Source organism: Venturia canescens, chromosome 4 (genome assembly GCF_019457755.1).
Source record: "Venturia canescens isolate UGA chromosome 4, ASM1945775v1, whole genome shotgun sequence".
Classification (NCBI taxonomy): Eukaryota; Metazoa; Arthropoda; class Insecta; order Hymenoptera; family Ichneumonidae; genus Venturia; species Venturia canescens.
In genome coordinates, this window is record NC_057424.1 from 18,567,689 (window position 1) to 18,588,995 (window position 21,307).

Sequence of the window (21,307 nt, forward strand, 5' to 3'; positions counted from 1 at the left end):
TTTTTCTCGACTTTCGTCCACATTTTTTCACAACTGTATTCCCTATTTTTTATTTTTCCGGTGATAAAAAAATGATCGATCGTTAAAAAGAAGAGATGCGAGATTCGGAAGTGACGCTGCTCCGCGGATTCGCATTCCGAAAAGATTTTCGTAGAGGCCAACGATAAACTCTTGTGTGCCTTTCTTCATTTTTATCATCATCTCACGAAACACCCTGTTTTCATAGAATAATATATATCGTAATAATAATCAATAATATCAGTTTGTATTATACAGGCTGCTTTTTTTTTCTCTTATTTCGCTCCATTTTTCCTCCTCTCAAGGGCTTGAGGGGAAGTTTTTTTTTGTTTGTTGTTTAGAACGTTGGGTCTCGGAGAGTTGTTTTTTTTTTTTTTTTTTGCTTTCTTGGGTAGGGATTGGGCCGAAAGCCTGTCGTGTCATTTTCTTCGTCTCTAAAATAGCTTACGCCTTACAGAAATGTGTGTCTGTGTGTGGTGTTGTGTGCGTTACCCGCTCGTTTGCGTGTGTGAGTGTGAATGCGAATAAATGTCCGCGTCTATTTCTTATGTTTTTATTATTTTTAAATTTAATGTTTTCTTCGTTTTTCTTTTTTTTCGTTTTTTTTTCTCTCTTATTCTCGTACTCGAAACACTCTCCCCCGCATTATTTTTTGCCTCGTTTACACATTATATTTAATCGTTAATTTAATAATATATTCTCATCCTCGCGTTTTTTTTTCTCTCTTCTATTCGATCATTTAAACTGTACGTTGCTTCTTTTGTTTTCCGTCTTTTTTTCTTTGTTTTTATTTTCTTCCTCCCAACGACGCGTCTCGAATGTGCCGAAATCTTATAATTCTTCGCAATAAAAATCGAAACACTTTTCATTATACGCCTAAATTATTCAATTTTTATTACAGACTCGAGTCGAGAATCAACTCGATATAATCGCGAAACGTTTTTCTTTGTCCCTCGATCTCTCACGATCTTTGAGATCCCAACGAAATAATCGTAAAGCATTATAGATTTATGAATTACCTCTTTTCTCTCGCTCTCTCTCTCTCTCTCTCTCTCTCGCGCGCGCGCTTTCTTTACCATTTTATAGTTTAATATGTAGCTTTTTTCAACTTCAATTTTTTTCTCATTATCTATCGTAGATTTGTCTGTGGCTATCCCTGATGTGTTAGTTACCCTGCGCTTCCGTCTGGTTGTCGAAATATTGGTTGTCAAACTGTAGTGGTCTACGATTTAATCGATTGTTGATCGTGTTAATTTGTTCTTTTTCATTTCGTTTAATTTTTCTTTTTCTATTTCTTCTTCATATTGTTTTTTTTTTTTTTTTTTTCATCGTGTGCGTGTTTGTGTATCGTGTACGTGTTTTCCATCCACCAACGTTTTCGCATGCTCCAAAGTGTCGTGTATTACTTTTTCTTTTATTTTTAATCTCGTTTTCGTTTTCGTTTTTTTTTTTTTATTATTATTTATATCATAAAGATACTCCTCGATCGACGAATGCTATTCGGAACGCATTATTCGTGTATTTTTACGACCTCAAAATTTTCGTCCTGTCACGTTAATTCCGAGGGATGTGGATAAGGAGAGGGAAAGGGAACCGGGGGGCGGGGATGGCAATGTTTTTCTACCTTTGTTTTTCATTTTTGTCTATAAATTGCTCCGGACTCTTCGTTAAACTAGGCAACGTTGGAGCAATCAGTCGGAATTCCATTTATTTATATCACGAGGGGAAATAAAAAATTAATTCAATTCGAACGGTAGACGTGTGAGTCCAACGAAAAGAAAAACGCAAAACAATTCGTATAAATAAAATAAACGAGTCACAATTTTTCTTTATATCTTTGTTATTTCTGTTTGGATTAAAAAAGAAAAAGGAAAACAAGAAAAATTTATTGAAACCGAAGAACATGAGAATCAATAAGACTAATAAAAGTAAAAACAATAAAATAATAATGATAATAGTATTAATATTAAGAACGGCGAGAGACGCTTGAAATTTTTATATATTTACAATCGAGAAGGAACAAAAATGAAAATAATAATTATATAAATTTTGCATTCTTGTGATTATTGCACTAATCCCTGCGATTCGTGCACGCGCGTTAAAATATATTGAAATAGTAAGATTTTTTAAATTAAATTATCATTTACTTTTTATATTGAAAACAATTTAATTTTCGCGTTCTCGATCTCGCTCCTCGTGTTTCGAACCGTCCATATGTCGCGTGTCGTAACGGAACACGAGTGCTCGCGGTTACCCGGAATGGTAAAGTGATATTTTCGAAATAAAATATAAAAAAAAAAGAAACAAAAAACACGGAAAAAAGTTATGTTAAAAAAAAAAACGCGCGTGACCCAAACACGTATTCTCGAGAGACCGTAACGAAATTGAACGAAGCACTCATTTTTCTTAAATAATAATTCTAATTTGTAACAATAATGATATTAATAATTATATAAAAATAATTACAGTCAAAATAAAAATACAAATAATACAGTTACGATAATAATTGGTCAAATCGATTCTGTGACTCGATCCGGGCGATGATGCTTTTTTTTCGTTTTTTTTTCTTAATCAATTAATCAATCATTATTTGTTTTCTATCACTTCCTGTTTTCATTTTTTTCCTTTCGCTCGCACTCTCTCTCTCTCTCTCTCTCTCTCTCTCTTTCTCACTTCAATATTTTTCCCCTCTCGCATTTCATCAGTTTCGAAGTTTTACAGTAATTAACAGTAATTTACTATTTGGTATATGATCGCTTCATTGTAGCAGGAACTGTTTATAGTGTGATGCTGCGGCTGATCGAGTCCCCGAGTTAACGAGGAATCTCTGTGACCATCGTCTCTCTCTCTCTCTCTTTATTTTTGTCATTCCGTATTGTTTCGCGAATTATTCATTATTACAGACACATACGTAAATATACGTATATACATATATCATTCTAATTTGTGTTCGGAGCTTGGGCGAATCAACAGAGACGAGGAAGAGTGCACAGCCTCGTGAAAACGGTTCACGACCTTGGATTTGTTGGTCACGCTCGTCCGTGTACCGATCGACGATATTTTTGTTTGGCGAATTCCGCGGACGATCCGAGCGCGACTTTATTTTTATTTCATTCGTTTTTAGTTTCTCTTGTTTGTTTGTTTTTTTTTTTTCATTTTTTTCTTGATTTCCATTTTGTTGCTTATTTTTTCATGTGTTTCTTCTTTTTTTAAATCTCTCTCATTCTTGCATTTCACATAATTTAGTAATTTACTATGAATACAATGGCGCCAAATGCGTTTATTGTTTAAGATGATGCTTGAAGAAAAAACAAATTGGAGAAAAAAATTGTACTATTAAAAAAATAGGATCGCTTGTTTGTTTTTTTGCTCGGAGCTCTGCGACACCGAATAACGCGGTTTAGGCCCTTCGATTTACATTTTCGAGGGATCAGTAGCGTCACGCTGGCTTTCCCGTTTGCGCGCTTCATCGATTGGTGAGGAAATAAAAAACGTATTCGTCATTGAAAAACTCTCTATTCGAATGCTTTTTTGGGTGGTCTTATTTTCAGGTTTTTTCTCAAGCCAGCCTGCAGTGGGTTGAAATTCATACCGATATTTGTTTCATTATTGTCAGAGCGCGAGGACCTCTTTCGGGTGGAGCCAGAGAAGCGCACTTGATCGACGGATTTCGGGAGATAAATATCTTATATCGCTTGGCCATCGAAGGTTGCACGGATCGCAATATAAATCGAGTTATTCGGGCGAGCCTCGAAGCTGGATTAAAGTCGAAGAGTCAGTCTTGAGTTGGCCTTCAGGAGGTTTAGCCGCGTCCTGGCTTCGGACATTCGTCGGACGATTGTTTCCTCAATTTCCGAATTTGTACGCGAGTGCGCGAGTGAGTGTACGCGTCCGTTCGGATTCGCTCACTAGGCGCACATGCCGAACGCGCGTGTGCGTTTCTCTTTCGTATCTTGTCCGCGTGTACGTGTGTGGGTGTGTGCGTGTGGTGTTTTGTTATCAATTGATTGATGTTTAGCGTTCCGGTTGGCTCGAGTGTGACCCGGAGAATAATTGCTCCCCCGATGGACAGGCCCGAATCGCAGTGGACAAAGACAAAAAGGTCGAGTACGATCCGAGGTCGATGTTAGGCGCGAATGAGACGTGGCAGAGTCTCGATCAACGGAACATACGAGGCACGAGCCTCGTTGGTGGGAGGATGGTACGGGCCCGGAGGTTCGTGTTCGCTCGGTCAAAAGAGGGCTTTCAATCGGAACCATTTTGTTGTAGAAGAGCGGGCGCGGATTGCGGTGCCTGCGGGGTCATGGACGACGAGGACGAAGTTTCGTGGTTGTTGTCGATCGGCGATGGGGTGCGACTTCTGTGGGCCATTTCACTCGGTGGTGGACTACCGGAGGGGCAACTTACGATAACCGGAGGACAGTTGGCCGTGAGGCTGGCTGAATTCGTTGCTGACTCGAGGGCCTTTTGTTCACTCGGGGGTAGAAGGTGCACCATGGAAACTGGCACCGGGAACGCGGCGCTGTAATCTGGGAAAAATCCCTGGGGCAAATTGCCACCGAGCAGCGGATGATGAGGGAAATTACCGTCGTCGGCTGGATGAGGCAAGCCAGCGAGGGGATGGCTCAATTGAGGCGGTCCTTGCATCGCCTTGACGTTGTTGTTCAAAGAATTCATGACTTCTCCGGTCGTAGCACCCGTGCAATCCCTCCTGAGCTGCTCGAGCTTCAGGCTTTTCCCGTATTTACCCCGGACGTACATGAGCAAACTGTTGTACGGGATCCCGAACATCCTGCTCGCTTGCGAAGTCGTCATCTGCTTGTTCCACACGTGCTGAAGCGCTATCGTCAGCTCGGCGTTGGTCCAAGACCTCGGAGGTCCGCCGCGAGGTGCGCTGTGCTGTCCCTTCGGTCTCCCATACGCCGTACCGCCCCGTCCGTGCTCGGCCCATCTCCGGGCATTGACGCTCTCGCTCCGATGCTTCTTGGACTTTTTACTCGGATGATGGCCCAGACTGGCCCCGCTGAAGAGCCCGTGGAGACTCTCGGGCTTGAAGCTGTCGTGGAGGTCGGCCAAGAGGGAGCCCCGGTCGAGGCCACCGCCGTGGGGAAACATCGCGCTGCCGACCGGCGACATACCGTCCATGGGAAAAACCGCGACTGTTCTTATCGAGGGTAACGAGGATTCTTGATCCTGTCGGTGTTGTTCTTGTTGGTCCCGGCACTGTTGCGATTCTCTGTTCTGTTGTTGCTGCTGCTGCTGCTGCTGCTGTTGTTGCTGATAGTGATTGTGCTGGGTACGACTGTGAGGTCGGCTCTCGCTCGTGTGGTACGAAGAGGATTGACTCATGTGGTTCGGGGCCGGGAGCCACTGTGCAGCCAATTGCCCGAGACTCGTCAGGTACTCACTGGGATGCTGCGGCGGCGTCGACGACATCGACGGGATCGACGAGTGTCCGCTGACCGGTAGCTCCTGCAGGCTTCCAACGTCCGCGTTGAGCCCGAGCCCGAGCGGCGAGCAGCGCGGACTCGCCGTTTGTTCCCGTTTTATCTTTACGCCCCCTGAACTGTGCTGATCGGACGGAGATTCCGGCGTGGGTGGTCTCTTCAACGAGAGATTCTCGGCTATGTCTTCGTCGTGGGGCTGATTCTGATGGATGCTGTTGTTGTTCAAGTTTGGCAGGGAGGCCGCCGCCAACGGCGTCGACGATGAGGTCGGACACGTTTGCAGCTCTTGCCTCGCACCAGCCAGATTCAAACCGCTCGGCGGACTCAAACTGGGCGGCGGCTGAGGCCGACTGAGGTCTTGAGCCACCAACTCCCCGGATCTTCTTCTCGGCCTTGCCTGCTTCCTCCTCGGCAACAACGGCGAACCGCACAAGTCTCGAAGATCCCGCACCGAAAAATTCAAATGACCCATGTGCGGCAAACGATTGTCCCGCTGAATTACACCGCCCCGAGTCTCGATACGCGTCGCCGTTGTTTCCATCTGTTTCTCGTCGATCGGACTCCCTTGCCTTGCCCCTTCCGGCGTCGATGGCTCGCCCAACAATTCCGTCGGCGGCGTTTCTGGCGGACTCGCCGGTCGCGGCTCCGACGATACGAGACCCCGAATCTGCAGACTCTCCGCTGCTCTCATCAGACCCGGCAATTCTTCGCGACCCACCCTCACCTCACCCCGGTACATAAAGTCGATCAGAGCTGTTACCTCTCGTCCTGGAAAATCCTTCAGCACTATTACCGGATGTTTGCACGGATGCTCCGCGAATATCCTCTCGAAAAACGGACTGCGAATGAGACACAATTTTTTGCGGTTAGTCAAACAATCCACCCTATCTTTTCCCACTGCTCTTTCCTCAAACTTTTCATTATTATCCTACACTCGTCTCCGCGTGCGAGACGCTCAAGTCCGCAACGTTCGAGTCCAACGAAATGATTTTAAGAAGCACTCGAATTATTCCAGTAAATCTCCAATTTTGTTCGTGAAATGAAAAAATGATGAATTACAAATCTTTTTTTCGTTCATTTCGCTGGACTCCGACGTTGCGAACTTCGGCGTCGTTCTCCTTGCATAATCCGATGACCAACGAAAGAGGAGCCAAATTCGATGAGCTCATCCCTTTTTTTCGTCATTTTCCTTCCATCACGGGCTCGATTACTCAAATATTAACTGAAAAAATTCTCATCTCGAATCGCAGTTATATTCATATTTGCATAAATCATTGGATGACTCGTCGCTCACTGCTCAGGTAAAGGATTACTCCAATTACAGTAATCACGATAATACTCTCGCTGTGCTTCCGCGCGACGTTTCGAACGAGAAGGGTCCTAGGCTCGGTGAGAATAGAGTTTAAATAAAAATTTTGGGGACAAAGGCACAGGTAATTCGGCAATATTCTCTTTTGTCAACTCCTTACCTGCAGGCACTTAGAACGACCTTGTGGGCTCTGAGGCTCGTTTCGGTGCAAACAAGGGTGACGTCGACGAGTATCTCGGCGTGAAGAAGTGCTTCGAACGCTTGTAATATGTGGGTCTGATGGTTGTTCCATCTCAATGAGTAATGTGATTGGAGGGCCATCGCCGTGTCCGGACTGTCCGATGTGCTCGACATTTTAACCCGTCTCGTCGTTGTCGATGACGAGGAGGGTGGCCTCAGCGTGGACCACGGAGCTCGTCTGCTCCCCCCTTTCGTTTCCACGACGATAACGGGTATGTTTTCGTATCACCTTTCCACTTTCGACAATGACAGCGCGAACGAAGAAAAATAACGGAACTCTTCCACCCCGGCTCTTCCATGCACATTCACCGTTGCCGAATGAAAAACAACGAAAATCAAAAGGACTCGAACACCTCTACCTTCCAAAATTTTCTATTACATCGATTTTTTCCACCTCCAATTGTTAAAACACTTTGCAATTTTTTTTTTTCTAACTCTCGCACTTTTTTCGTCCATGAATTACTCGAATTGTCTCGCTTTATCTTTCCTTCTTTCTTCAGGTTCGCCCAACTTTTTCCCGCTCCTTTTATCTCCTCCGATCTTCACCCGCCGATTTTTCGTGCCACGAATTCTGTAAATAGAGAAACGACAATTAACAACACGTTCGGCATCGGAACCCTTCAGCTTTTCAAATTACGCTAAATATTTATCGCGGCGCACAAAAATCAAGTGCTAATTGACGGAACGACAAGGGACGAAAGAAACCTCGAATCAAGGGGGATAAAAGTCGCTCGTGTCGATCGTCCGCTTTCTCCGTCTCACGGGATCGAACTCCAAAATCGAGTTGTCGCGGACGCGCGCGCGATCACAGTCCGATTAATTTCATCGCGAAGCCTTTCGTCCACGAAAGCTCATCGAAACGTTTATTTTTTTCTACCATTTTCTTTTTCTCTCGCTCTCTCTTACGAGGACAGTTGTCGACTTCTTATTCACACTAGACATGCATTTATCAAACTCTTTGCTCGGTGATCCGAGAAAATTTGATAACAAAGTCTGATCTTTTAATCGTACATTGTCGCTGCAATTTCATTACTTTTTTCCTCCATTTTTCTATACACTCCCGACATTTTCGATACAATCAACATGCTGTTTTTTTATTGTTAATTTTCTATCGCTTTTCATCGCGTAGCAAGAGCTTGTATCGTTTAAATTTCTTGAGGAAAAATCGATTAAAAAATATCAATCGTTTCCACAATGTCGATCGAGCTTGATTCTTCGTATTATTAAAACGCTCTCGACTAGCTAATTCACTCAACGAGAGCTGCTTTCTCTGTTTTCAAATTTACAATCCCACGAAAGTTTAGGGGGTGCGTACTCGTGAAACTCGCGAGTCAACGACCTTGAAACTTCTGAAACATAATTACAGGGCCTCCCCACACGGAAACATAGAAAATCCATGGTTCCTTTTCTTCCCCCCCCCCCCCCCGCCCTTCATTCGATTTCTCTTTTTAATGCAAATTCATCATTTCTACAAGTGTTCTCCAATTTTTGGAAAATTCGTTTAAAAATGACGCGATGTTTTTGGAGCAGGGAAATTCGTAGAGAAATCTACCTTTCTCGGTATCCATATCGAGTGATCACTCAAACACGAAAAATTTTCGATTCGAATCTACGTTATTCTTTGGCTGCACTTATCGTCAAATTTTTGACGAATGTATATTATTTCTCCTGAGCATGAAACTCGGCGAGCTTGCGATCATTAAAAAAGCGGTGAAATGAAAAAACACCAACCGCGTCCGTGATGCTGAATAAAAATGAATTTGGCTATTGACACGAATTTTCGTGGGAATTTGTGACGTAAAGTTGTAACTTTGAACGGTCAAAACAGGTGAGTTTCCGTGCGTGTAAGCGAAAGACTCGACGAAAGAATGTTCACAGTTCCGAAAAAAGATTTCGCACGGATAAAAAGGCGGGAAAGAAGTTTTATCCGAGTTCTGAAAATCCTCGGGCACTCGGACTTTCGGGGCACGTCACTGTGCGCCCGACGAGAACTCGTCGCGAACTTTGTTGTGAAATTCGCACGTGTGACAATGTCTCCCGGCACGTATAAACGGCGAATATCAAATTCAAATAAAAACTACACTTGTTTTCTTTTCCCTCTCACTCTTATCCCTGCTCTCAAAATTACTTTACGAATTCACATTTCCTCTGGTCTTATTATTATTTTTTTCGGCCTAACGCAAACGCCCGAAGTCACACACAACGCACACGGAGAGCAGAGAAAAATTCCGAAGCACCTTCTCTTTCAACGGAATATTGTCGCGCTTCCTTATTCCAGATCGCGTTGTATAAAACCGAATTTTCGAGTTTTCAAATGAAAAGCTGGACGAACAATTCCATTAAGAAATTTATGGTTCTCTAAAATTTTACTTCTCAAGACTATTCCTTCCGTTAATCCTCTCGAATACTCAGGAGACGATGAAATTTTGGGCGACAGAGCGAGAGCGAGAGAGAGAGAGAGAGAGAGGAAACGAACCGTCTCACGTATTCTGTGTTAACGTTTCCGCATTACTTTATTATCATTTATTCATTAGCATGTACGGAAATATTTGTATCACTCGGAGATGTGAAACCGAACATGAATTCCAAGAGCACTCGCGACGACGAGACGTTTTCACAAATTTCACGATGTTTATCGTTTTTTCAAGCGTCTCTGCTCTTGCAAGAAACATACTTTGGTATATCGTTCAATACGTGTATGTAAGTAAAGACAGAGCACATTTGTCTGTCTTCGACTTCGGTGGTCGTCGCGACCGACGGAATCGATCAAACTGTGCACGAATTAACAACAAAGTGGCGAGCGGCCACGGTGCGATGTCTCGTTATTCAATTCGAAAAACAATAATTATTGTGCTATTGAAAAGTGCGAGGGATAAAAAAATAATCGGAAATGCGAATGGAAATGAGGAATTTGAAGAAGGAATTGCGAGAAAGAGTGGCGCCCGGTAAACACGTGTGAATTATCGAATAATCAACTAATTGATTTGCGTCACAGAATAAGTTTGGAAAGTCAACGAGCCCGGAAAGTAGGGAGGCCAAGTATTTCGCGCGGGTAAACTTTACCGAAGTTTCCGTCGTCACAATAATCCATCAGCTGATTTCTCTCTTCCTCTCTCTCCCCCTCTCCTTTTTAATCGAATAATATTTAAAGAATAAACACACCCTCAAAACTCACTTTGCCAATGGGATAGCACCAAAAAAGAGGATAAAAATATCATTTTCACACATAGTATAACACAAGTCACGAATTCACGAAATCCACGATACGAGTGATGCACCCTCGTACATTTGTTACGAAGCACACCGCCGTAAACGTCACCGAAAATTTATCCACCACGATGAGAACCGAAATTTGAATAAAAAAAGCCAACAACGAAAATCAAAACAACGTGGATAAACATTCGAAGCACTGATTCTAAACGTGGATCGAAAAAACTAAGAAAAAACAAGAAATTCCGAGAGCATCGAGATACATTGAGCCAACGCAATCGGATTTCGTAATCGTCCTGGGTGCTTTTTACATTGTTTTTTGAATTTTCAATGGTGCAAAAATAAAAACTGACCGTGACGATAAAGTTGCGTTTGGCGGGCACAACGGCGTCGGCGACGGCCGGTGAGTGAATGCGCCGTGACGTTAGGCGCCCCTCCTAAGACTCCCCCCTTCTTCCATTGCCCCCTCCCCAGCCCCGTCGCTCTCTCTATTCCTCCTTCGAGTGTTCCTTCTCCTCGCCAACTCCTCGACTTCGCTTTAACTCCGCGTACCTTCTCTCAGGGGTACAAGGCGGTTGTACACGCTGCAACGAGCGACGAGGACGAAAACACCGGGAAGAGAGAAGGAGCGAATTAGTAGAGGTGGAAAGAGGGGTCTGCAAAATCTCCCCGCGTGTCCTCCCGAGCTTTCTCGCTCCTTTAACCCCGCCTCTGCCCTTCCCCCGCTCCTCGCACCCCCTCAGACATCCGCGGACCGCGAACTACCCTTCCTACCACTTTCGAAACCAACCCCTCGTCTATTTCGACTGTTACTACTAAATACGTGCATCCTCATTGTCACTTTTTTCTTCCAATTTTCCAGTTTTCTACGATAGGATCGATCTTACAACGCGATGAACGTTTCGGACTCCGAAGAAAGTTCGGAGTCTCGGAGGTTCGATTTTTCCTTCTAAACGTTATTATTTGAGGATGCTGATCGAAGTGAATTTTCAAGAATATCCGCTCGATTCGATAATATGAGGCAATTCGCACAATTTTGTGCTCGTTTTTGGGTTTTTGTGGGCTTGCATTTGTGGAAGAAACTTTTCGAAATTGAGCGAGATTCCTGAACTCACATTCTCCACTTTTAACATGAATTTCCACGAATGATTAATCTGAAGGTACTTCTTCACTAGACACACGATTCAAACGCGCTCGCTACGATCAGCTCAACTCTTCAATCACGAAAGTTAGACCGCGAGTTTCATTGTCTTCTAACCGGAGTGCTCAACAACTCGTGCGCGGTTTCCAATGTCAACTAGCAACTGACGAATGCGAAGAAAAAATTAAATTTTCAGGAGAAATGACCCATGAGAATTTGAGCGATATTTTTCTCTGCTGTTTTCTCCTTTTCAGGCACTCCGAAGCTCCGATTATCGCACACAATCAACGTCTCCAATCAATTATTTCGGCGTTTCAATACCTTTCAAAACGTAAGAGCAATGGGCACCAAGCAAAATAGTCTGCGACCTGCGGTGAGAATCATCGCGATGAAAAAAGCAACGGTATTGCAGAATCCGGTCGGATTCGAGTTCGGGGAGAAAGATGTGATTTTTTTAAAATCGAACAAGCCAGTCGGCCTTTTGCCATCACGAGTCACGAGAAACAACGATATGATCGTATATAAAATCTGTATATTTTCAAGTACAATGATAACGAACGTAAGACAAAAATGACGAATGGATCAAAGGAATCTCCATCTCTTTCGAGGGTTTCGTCCTTCTCGACGGCTCTGATCCGACGATCGATCACGCCGAACGTCCCGCAACGTTTGCCGACGACGATTCCTCCAGAGCGTTAATCCTGCCATTTTTCGTCAGAGTACAAAAGCAAATAGGAAAAACAGTCCCGATGGAGCGCGAGTTTCATGGACAGAGCAGCCGAGGAATCGTTGAAACGAAAAAAATTGGATAACGCGGATGATTTTCGACTGCGAAAACTCGGTGCGACTCGACTAAAGTTTCTTCCTGTCTCGAGAGGTGTATTGAAGGAGACGAAGGATCGAAAAATTGGTATACGGATCATACTTTTTGCCGTTCATTCTGACTGAGCTCGTGTAACTTCGTCCCTCTTGGCACTTGTGCTAGCATCAAACTCTCGGGAGCATTGCGTTAGGGAGAAAAGCACCCCTTTACGGGACGACGCAACCGATTCGAGGGCGTGTGAGCGCAGAGGAGAGGAATGAACTGGAAAAAAGCAATGAAAAGTATCGAGAGAACAAACTAATGAAAATCTGAATTTTGGGTGAACGATATCGTTCGAGATTTTGGTGCGTCGAGGGATCGAAAAATTCTAGGCACGCGTTCCACTCGAGATAGGACCTGATAATGCACGCGTGTTATTGGAAATTTGTGCACAAGGAAATAACCGATGGCTGCCCCCCCCCTCCCCCCCCCCCCCCGCCCGTCGCCCCGTCGCTCCTCATGCGTGGTCGCTCACCTGTGCTCGTTGGGGAACAACCCTTCGTCATTTCCGGCTGATAATAGCTGCGTCTTCGCCAATTATTCGCAAGAATCATCCCTTCGTGCACAGCCACAATAACAACAATAACAGTAACAATAGAAAGTAGTGAGAGGAATAAATCACTGGCACATGGTCACACAGAAGAGCACACGAAATTCAGGCGCACCCGTAAAAATGAGGGATCGTTGACGAGCCAATTTCGATCGGAAGATTCTCGAAAATCCAGACTTTTGGTAACTTTCACAAACAAAACACAGGGGATTCCTTCTTGTTCATCGATCGAGTGATTATCCGATGGGAGCACGTGCAAAATTAGTGATTTGAGTTATCGCTTTTTTCGAACTAGGAGCTGCCTCTTTTGGATAATAAATATATTGAAAAAATAATAAGATTCGGCCACGGGCTCGCGGAACGGTCGCGTTGAGACTGCCTCCGCTTGTTCAACAGTCGCAAAGAAACCGCGAGAAGCGTGAGTCGGAGGGAGAAAGAGCTAAAGAGAGAACGAGAGAGGAAGAGCGAAAGAGATAAAAGTGGAGCTCGTCGAAGCGACGTAGGAGAGCCCCTCCTCCTTGGCCACCTCCAACCACCGAGGGTACCAGCCCACTGGACCCCCTCTCTCTTTTCCCTCTTTCCATCTTGCTCGTTGCTCCTTCACGACTTCTTTATCATTCGTCCCAATATCTCCGTCCTTATTCCCGCGTTGTTTCACCCGAACGCGCGATCTCACGCGTTCGCTCGCTCCGACTGCCACGCGAGATATCATTTTTTCTCTCTCTCCCTTCCTCCTCTCATCCTTCTTCTCTCCTCCTCTGTTTCTCTCTCTCTCTCTCTCTCTCTCTCTCTCTCTCTCTTTCCGAGCACGCTCTCACGAGGTAAAACGCGAAAATCTCGCGAGCCTATGCGGGCCAGTTTCGTACTGTGGTCAACCTTCTTCGAAGCCTATTTGTTGCGTGTATACTTCACTCCACCTGAGATCGTGACACTCCCATCGGCTCTTCGTTATCCCTCAAATAGAAGAAAATCAAAATGAGCGATTCGCCTTTTCGATAAACGCGCACCAACGACCACTGACGATCAAACATCTTTTTCACACTTTTTCCAACCTTTTTTTATTCGCAACCCCGCTTGTACGCGAGAAAATGAAATCGAAGTTAAATCATGAAAAGTGACCAAATCTCGACCTCCCCGACACGAAGATTTACAATTCATCGAATACCGAGCTATGCGCCAAACGTGGTGAGTCGAATTCGATCATTCATTTTCACGCGTTTTAATCCTTTTCGTTTCTCAGGCTAATTACCATGCGAAATTTCTTCGAATTAAAGCTCTCGAAAGGCCTGAAAGCATTTGCCAATTTTTTATTTAAATTTTATTTTTCAATCGACATTCGAGGCGTCAGCTTTCTTGTTGAATTTTCAAATATACTTTTTATCAATTTTATTTAAAGCGTGAGATTACGATGAGCTTGGCTGTTCAAGAATCAACGTAGCCGAAATGTTTTCTATGAATAAAAATTTCACTGTTGATAACAACAAGCGATTTTGCACGAACGAAATTGTAATGAAGACAATATTGTAAGAGAAATGATTTCAAGATGGAATCAATCGAATAAGAAAACGTCCAGCGCTTAATAAATTTCGACCTTTTATTCCATTACAAATCGCGTATTCCTCAGTAATTTGTTGCAAAAATACCACTTTTTCGTCCGTCTTTTTGTCAATCTCTTTCTCACTGTTTGTCAACTTTGTTGGATCCAAGAAGTGAGATTTTAATAGAGATCATCGTTCCGAAGTATTTCGCATTTTCGGAGTTGAGCTCGTTTGAATGATCACTGCTCAGAAGCAAGCCCTGCAGGCCCAGATTGATTTCCATCGATTCGGATAACGAAGGATTATCAATTGAAAATGTTTTCTTCGTCATCGTACTTGTTTTTGATATTCTCGTTCACGGTAGTCGACTTGCGCCGAGTTTTTGAGTTAGTATTTCCTATAAATTAAGAATTTCAAATCAAGAGTTTCTTTTGTGCCGGTCGTTCCTTCGTATCCCATTTTCCAGAGATCATTCTAAAGGAAATTCACGCGAATAAATTCCTCACGGAATTATGACCAATCGAGGCAAGTCAATGCAATATAACCGATCGTTCGTCCCAAATTCGTAAGAGTTCTTCTGCAAAACGATACTCCAAAGAAGATTCGTAGGCGAAAAACTGTAAAAAACAAAAGCCATTCGTCGATCGTACGAATCGTCGCTGTAACGCACCTGCGAATAAAATACTCAAGACACGAATTGGGATATTTGCACAAGCATGAAAACGTTCGTCAGATGATTTCACATCCCAGAAGAGCACGCGGTCGTACCAATCTTAAATATTCGTGTAAATAGCTTTATTTCACCGAAGTGAGTTTATTTGAACGCGAAGTGGTCAGTGTCCATGACATTGGTCAATACCCGCTCGATGGAAGATGGGTTTATGTGCGTTATTTCGAGTGTGCCTATATGAGTTATATTGTCTGTGTGAGAATGAACATTTTCTCGTGACAAGAGGAGGAGAGAGGGGGTGAAAATGTTCACGTGCATAAACACTGTCTCCGAGGTTAGGTTTAGCACGTATTTAAGGATGAGAGTACAATACACCTGCACCCGAAGCCGAGGCCACAGGGGCACCTGTACCGTTTTCCAGTGTACGACCCTCGGGAGCTCTTCCTTCTTCGACCGTACTATCCACATGTATAAATATATTTATGTATGTGGGGTAGTATACTCAGCATGAAGTCGTCAAACGCGCACGAGGTTTCTTCCTCAAAGCCCCAAGGTGGTGCCTATAATATAACGTAGGTAGCGTATGGTCCCTTATTTCGACACTGCGCACCGTGTCCAGACAAGAGCTTCGTTCGACAATTTCCATTGACCTGACACTGGGACACGTACACACATAACAAAATTTATGTATATATGAACGCGTCGAGGACCTTTCCTTCGCTTAGCTCTCTAAGACTCGGCTAATCTCTTCCTCGAGAGACGCCTGCTCCCCCTGTTCGTACATATTCAACTTCGGCTGCGTTAATTATCCAACATAATGCTCTTTATTGCACCGAAACGACGCATCCCATATACTCACAGAGGCATTTACTTGTTCCCAAAATCTCCGAGTAATTCCTTACCTTTCGATGAGATCTGCGTCGTTCGACGCGAGTCGTGCACGACGCTCTTGGCACGAATTTCGCGAAATTTCTCGAGACGTTGAAATCGCAGGGAAGCCTGAGGAAAATTTGAATTATTTCGTATAGATTTGTTCTAATTGATTTTTGGTCATAAGGTTTTTGGGCTTTGGAACTGGAACCGATTTCGCAACCGGTTCAATGTTTTTCACGGATTTACACAGGATGGAGGAAATTCGTAATTTTATTCGCGCACCGCGCAATCATTTATTCGTAAGGAAATACAAGATGGGGATTCGATTTATTCGAATTGGAGGGCAATTTCAGGATTATTTTCTCGTTTATCGTGGATTATCGAAAAACAGTGTTTGCGAGGAAACATCTCTGCTCTTACGTGGGATATTCGGGCTGCGGGAGACCACGGTGCAGCAGTGCTGCCTGGTACCATCCGGTATACTCTGTTTTTTTTTTTTACAAATATATATAAGCACATATAGATATATCTGAAGTTTTTATACAGCTAGAGAAACACTCCCCCGCGAGAGCAAGCACGCTGGTCGTTCAGGGGTTCTCATTTGGTTATGAGAATGAGGCCTGTGTAGTAGTAGTCGTCGTCGTCGTCGTCGTCGTCTCCGTCGTCGCTCGCTGTCGTTGTCACGAGGCGCGGCGTCGCGTTCTAGAAAAGGCGAAGGTGCCCCCTCACGCGGCGTCGTCGTGGCACGCGGATGTATTTTTTAATTATTGATTTTAATGACGAGGGGAGCCCCGCTCTGGCAAACGCCATCTTGGATGCTGGGCGGAGTAAGAAGCGCGCCGGGCTTCTCTCACTCTCCCTTCATTTATTCTTCTCCTCTCGCTCTTTTCTCTCGATCTCGCTCTTTCTTTCTGTCTCCACATCTCTCGGATCTTTCGCGTTTCTCACTAACGGATCCGCGCGCTTTTCGTTCTCGCTCTTTCTTCCAGACCCGTATACCCCCTTTTTCTTCCTTCTTCGCGGCTTTTCTTTCATCGTCTGTCCCCTCTGACCCTCCCATCTCGCACACTCGTCCTTTCCATCTCATTCTTCTTTCCCCCGCTTCTATATGCTCTGATGCTTGGAAGATGGACAGATGATAATTAAGAAAGCCGTGAAACGCATGGAACAATGTCACGATACCGATGACATATCGAACTTTTTCCGTCTTCCTGTTCTCACCACGCTTCTTCCTTCATTCTTCCTCTTTTATATTCTTCTTGCGCTGCTTTCGTCGTTCGACTTTGTCATTTTTTATCTTTCAGTCTTCCTCGGCTCTTTCGTAATTCGCGCTTTTCATACACTCCAAAAAAGGATTTTCTTAAGAAAGTCTTGAATTATTACACTGAGTTTATATTAAGTAGGTACTCGACTCACACGCATATCAAATTTTAAAGGGTTCGTCTCATTGTGTATTGAGCTAAACGTGTTTAAATAAGAAAATACACAGGGTCGTATAGGGACTGTGCGTAAAAAATCGTTTATCTTTCCATATTACGAATTATTGTTACGCCAAGTTTATGATAAACGTACACAATAACAATGAAGTATATAATAAAGGTCTGGGAAAAAATTCGAGACGATTGTCTTGCTAGTAACGAAGATATGTTGCGTTAACGATTGAACGAAATTGGTAATGAGCACTCGTAACCTCACATTTGCATGGCATTTTGTTTCTTCTTGGCTTGGCCCATTCCTGTCACAGCCTTTCGTCTTTTTATTGAAACTTTTTTCTTGATCCATTTCCCTTTGTGTTTACCCTTTGCGCTCTCAAATGCGAATTTTTACGTAAAAAATTATAGCATTTTAGCCAGGGACGAATGAAATTTGGGTTTATAATTTTAAATTAATAACTCTGACATTAATTTAAAGTAGTTATATCTTTAATTAGGGAGTAAAAATCGATCCAGTTTAGACATCCATAAAATACGATCCATCGGGCACGATCTACCTTAAAGTTGATCAAATTTAGTTCAAATTGAACACGTACAATAGTTGGTCTAATAATACCAAATTGGTTAATATAACTACATAGTTTTATTGATATGAATTACTTCATATTTTTTCAATCCAATCACATTTCGATTGTTACAATCAATTTTTTTTTTGAACTTATATACTTTACGTTCTATTAATTTTATTTTGTGGTTTCGATTCTTTCGTTTTTCTCTATTTTCGTATTTCTCAAATTTTATGCTTTTTTTTCTTCATCAATTTTCTCAATCGCATTTATGCTCAGCGCATCATTTTTTTCTCTCGACTTTTCCCTCTATCTTCACCTTTTTCCCCCCATTTTTATATACCCTCATTCGGAGCTATATTATGAAATAGTAAAATTAAGTAAAATTATCATCGGTTCTTCCGTTCGGAAAGTCCGTATTACGTTTGTGCGGTATGCTCGAAACAATGCTTTCCGGGACAATAGATCGAGTACTGAATTTAGCCGCTCTCACCCGTTGCTGTCAGGTTCCTCATCGCCGGTAAAACGTCATATGAGAGTCACGTGTTTCCTGTTTATCTGCGGCATTGTCGCATGATTTAAATAATTCGACCGAACTCGGAGTGAATCTTGGATCGTTATTACACGGAAATTGTCGTTTCGTGAAACGAGACAAAGAGAGAAACAGACAGAAGAGGATCCTTTGTTTCATCATTTCTTTGGCATCCTCGCACTTACAGGCCGGTTATGAAGATTCGAGCTATTTATTTAGTCTTTGAAATTTCGATGACAGAATCGCATCATTAATATTTGGACGACTCGAATTATCTCGTTTATATTTCAGTTTTATTCGACAATATGATTTCGCCTGAAATATCAAAAATATCGAAATTATGAGATTCTTCATACTTGAGTGCAAATCTACAGACTTTCATGAAAATACACGCACTTACGATTATTCCGCTATTTAAAAAGAGTTACGACGAAGAACAAATTGCCCTGGAATTCTATCACGAACTCAACAAATCCCATCGATAATTCTCCATTTATAAAAAAGTACGTAATTAGTGTTTATAGCGTGAGAAATTTAGTCTAAAAATGCGCGATTAACAACCAGAATTCATCAATAAATAACGAAAAAGGTACATTACGTATACGAATGAAAGCTATTATACAAACCGTTTAAATTATTGAAAGAAAAATAACGAAATAACGAGAAGATTTGCGGAAACTTCGATTACTATTTTATTGAACGAACTTCTGATAAATCCGATAAAGAATTAAATACTTAATCGTAATTCCAGAAACCAGTTCGAGACTCGATTACGTTCGTCCGCGTCTCGACCTCGGCCCTCCGCCAAACTGTTAAAAATAACAGGTACGACCGCCGGAAACCCGCGGATCTAATTTTCGATAAATTTCAAAATAAATTTGTTTACAAAAATGCATGAACTGGCGCCCAGGAGTCATCGAGAGTAAGGCGTTTGTGCGACTCGCAGGAAAAGTCGTTAAAAATTTCAACGTAATTCAAAATCTTTCGATGTGTTACAAGAGAGCAATATATTTCATCGAGTAACGGTAGGTGTGATACGCCGAAGATGGACAGTGCGCCGGGTCTGGTACGAGCGTTGAATTCGTATCGATTCTATCGACGCGTTGAATTGAACGCTCCGCGAGAGAAAGAAAGGGAAGGAGAGTGGGACAGAATGAATGATGTATGCACAGAGATTGTATTATTCTCAGGCGATATAGAAGTTCTCGTGAGCTCGCGGTACGAGAGGGACTGTAATCCGGACTCGTTGACCGGAGGATGGATATTATACACGTATATAAAGCATAGTGGCGTGATACATAAACCTGGTATATCTTGGCACACGTTTCGTCACAGGTTCTCTCGTGCCTTTCTTGGTCCAACCGCGCGCGAAGAGATTCACACTCGCAGCGCGAGGAAGCGTCTATCTCCGTTAGACTTCTTCTCTCTCGCTCTCTTTCGGTCTTCTTATCCGGAAGAAATGCTCGAGAATGAAAAGAGGAGGACACGAAACTCTGATCCCGATTTCCCGTACAAGTTGATCGAGATGAGATCGAGACGGACCAAGCGAAACGGAGCGGATCGAGGGGCGAGGAGTCGAAGAGGAGGAGGAGGAGGAGGAGGAAAAGAAGTGCGCGAGGCTTTGGAGCTGCTCGAGATATAATGGCCCTAGGTATTTCTTCCCTCTCCTGTTTTATAGCGTAGGTACACGGGGTATATATACGTATGCAAGCTTCTTTTGTACGTGCTGTGTCGCTCTCGCACTATCTTTTTTCTCTCTTTCTTCGGGCTATTTTCTTTATTTATCTGTTCTCTCTCCGTCTCGCTGTGTCCATCCGTTCCCACAAGGTTACCAATGAACCGCGAAATCTTTGCTTCTCCATTTTTTCAATCCCCTTCTTCCTCTTCTTCTCTCTTCTCTTATTTTTCTCACTGCATCCTCGAGCCAACAAACGTCGAGGCACAAGTTGTCTCGCGATGTGATCGAATCCTCATCGGCATCTCCTCATCGCAGCTTCCACCATCAGCCTCGGAACTTTGATGCAGCACGAAAATTCTCGCCTTGAAGTTGGCAGGGTTTTTTAGTCGAATTTTCTAACGTCCATTGCAACCGAGCTGTGACAGGGTTTTCTCAATTTTTTCCTCCTCGTCGCTACTATTGAAACCTAATCTGATAACTTTTAGAGTTTTTTTTTCCGGAACTCCGTTCGTGTGTTTCATACTGCACTTCTGAGGGTTGATGGAAACTGAGAAAAATGCAAAACTGCTGCAGCGAAATTACGTCGAGTCTTCGTTGATTCATAACCATCGGAATAATCTCGGATAAATGCTTCCCACTCGACTCTTGATGCACGAGAGACACTTCTTCGTAACTGAGCGATCACACGCGGCTGGATGTTGACCTGCTCGCCTGAGGCTGCATCGATCCGAACATCGGCAAGCCACGCATCGATCGAGGTGTGTGCCTCGCTGACGGTTCGATCAAAGGATTGTTTTCTTCCATATTGATTTTCAATTTGGCCACCTGCCTTTCGAATTTAACGCATTCCGGTTGGAATTCCTTGGCGGAAAGCTCTGTCGGAGCTTTTCGGTAAATCAAAGTCTCGATTTGACGATTTGACGCTGCCGCTATGACGTCACAACCTCCATCGATATACGAAAACAGTGCAGAGGCAAGTTGCACCGTGGCGGCTTGCGACCCTGCGGCCAGACCTGAAGGGAGGGGTCGCGAGGCACCGTTCGCACCGCATGAGAACCATTGACCGGCGAACCATCAAAGAGTTGGATCGGAGTCGAAAGGGATCGATGTGCGAGGAGGACGCGCCCATGTGGCTACAGGACACGGGCTTCCCCCTTAAATATGACTTCATAAATGAATTTGGGTCTTCGACAGTATGGAAATATGCTGACACGTGGAAGAATTTTCGTGGCGAGAGTGC

The 21,307-nt window shown here is 43.5% G+C and overlaps 2 protein-coding genes across 10 annotated transcripts in view; one reads left to right on the top strand and one right to left on the bottom strand.

Annotated features, from left to right (window-relative positions):
- Positions 1–363: 363 nt before the first annotated feature.
- lov (jim lovell) lies at positions 364–12,891 on the bottom strand. 9 transcript variants are annotated; one of them, XM_043416463.1, is made up of 3 exons: positions 12,703–12,891; positions 6,935–7,585; positions 364–6,304 (listed from the first exon to the last, which is right to left on the bottom strand). In XM_043416463.1, the coding sequence occupies exons 2-3, from the start codon at positions 7,126–7,128 to the stop codon at positions 4,264–4,266; spliced, it is 2,235 nt and encodes a 744-aa protein (XP_043272398.1). In that variant the 5' UTR covers positions 7,129–7,585; positions 12,703–12,891; the 3' UTR covers positions 364–4,263. The 9 variants fall into 9 exon arrangements, with proteins under 9 accessions (XP_043272398.1, XP_043272394.1, XP_043272393.1 ...); XM_043416459.1 differs by lacking the exon at positions 12,703–12,891 and adding an exon at positions 10,578–10,632; XM_043416458.1 differs by lacking the exon at positions 12,703–12,891 and adding an exon at positions 10,190–10,569.
- A 752-nt stretch (positions 12,892–13,643) lies between these two features.
- LOC122409273 (diacylglycerol lipase-beta-like) overlaps positions 13,644–21,307 on the top strand; it is a 135,223-nt gene continuing 127,559 nt past the window's right edge. Inside the window, exon 1 of the mRNA XM_043416686.1 lies at positions 13,644–13,962. Within this exon, the coding sequence (XP_043272621.1) occupies positions 13,885–13,962 (78 nt within the window). The 5' untranslated portion in view covers positions 13,644–13,884. The remainder of the gene's footprint in view (positions 13,963–21,307) is intronic.

What these genes read in the sequence shown, in the direction of transcription:
- lov (XM_043416463.1), bottom strand. Translation starts at nt 7,128, where the DNA reads ATGTCGAGCACATCGGACAGTCCGGACACGGCGATGGCCCTCCAATCA. An exon ending in GTCGTTCTAAGTGCCTGCAG is followed by an intron (nt 6,305 to 6,934) that starts GTAAGGAGTTGA and finishes TCTCATTCGCAG; the next exon opens with TCCGTTTTTCGAGAGGATAT.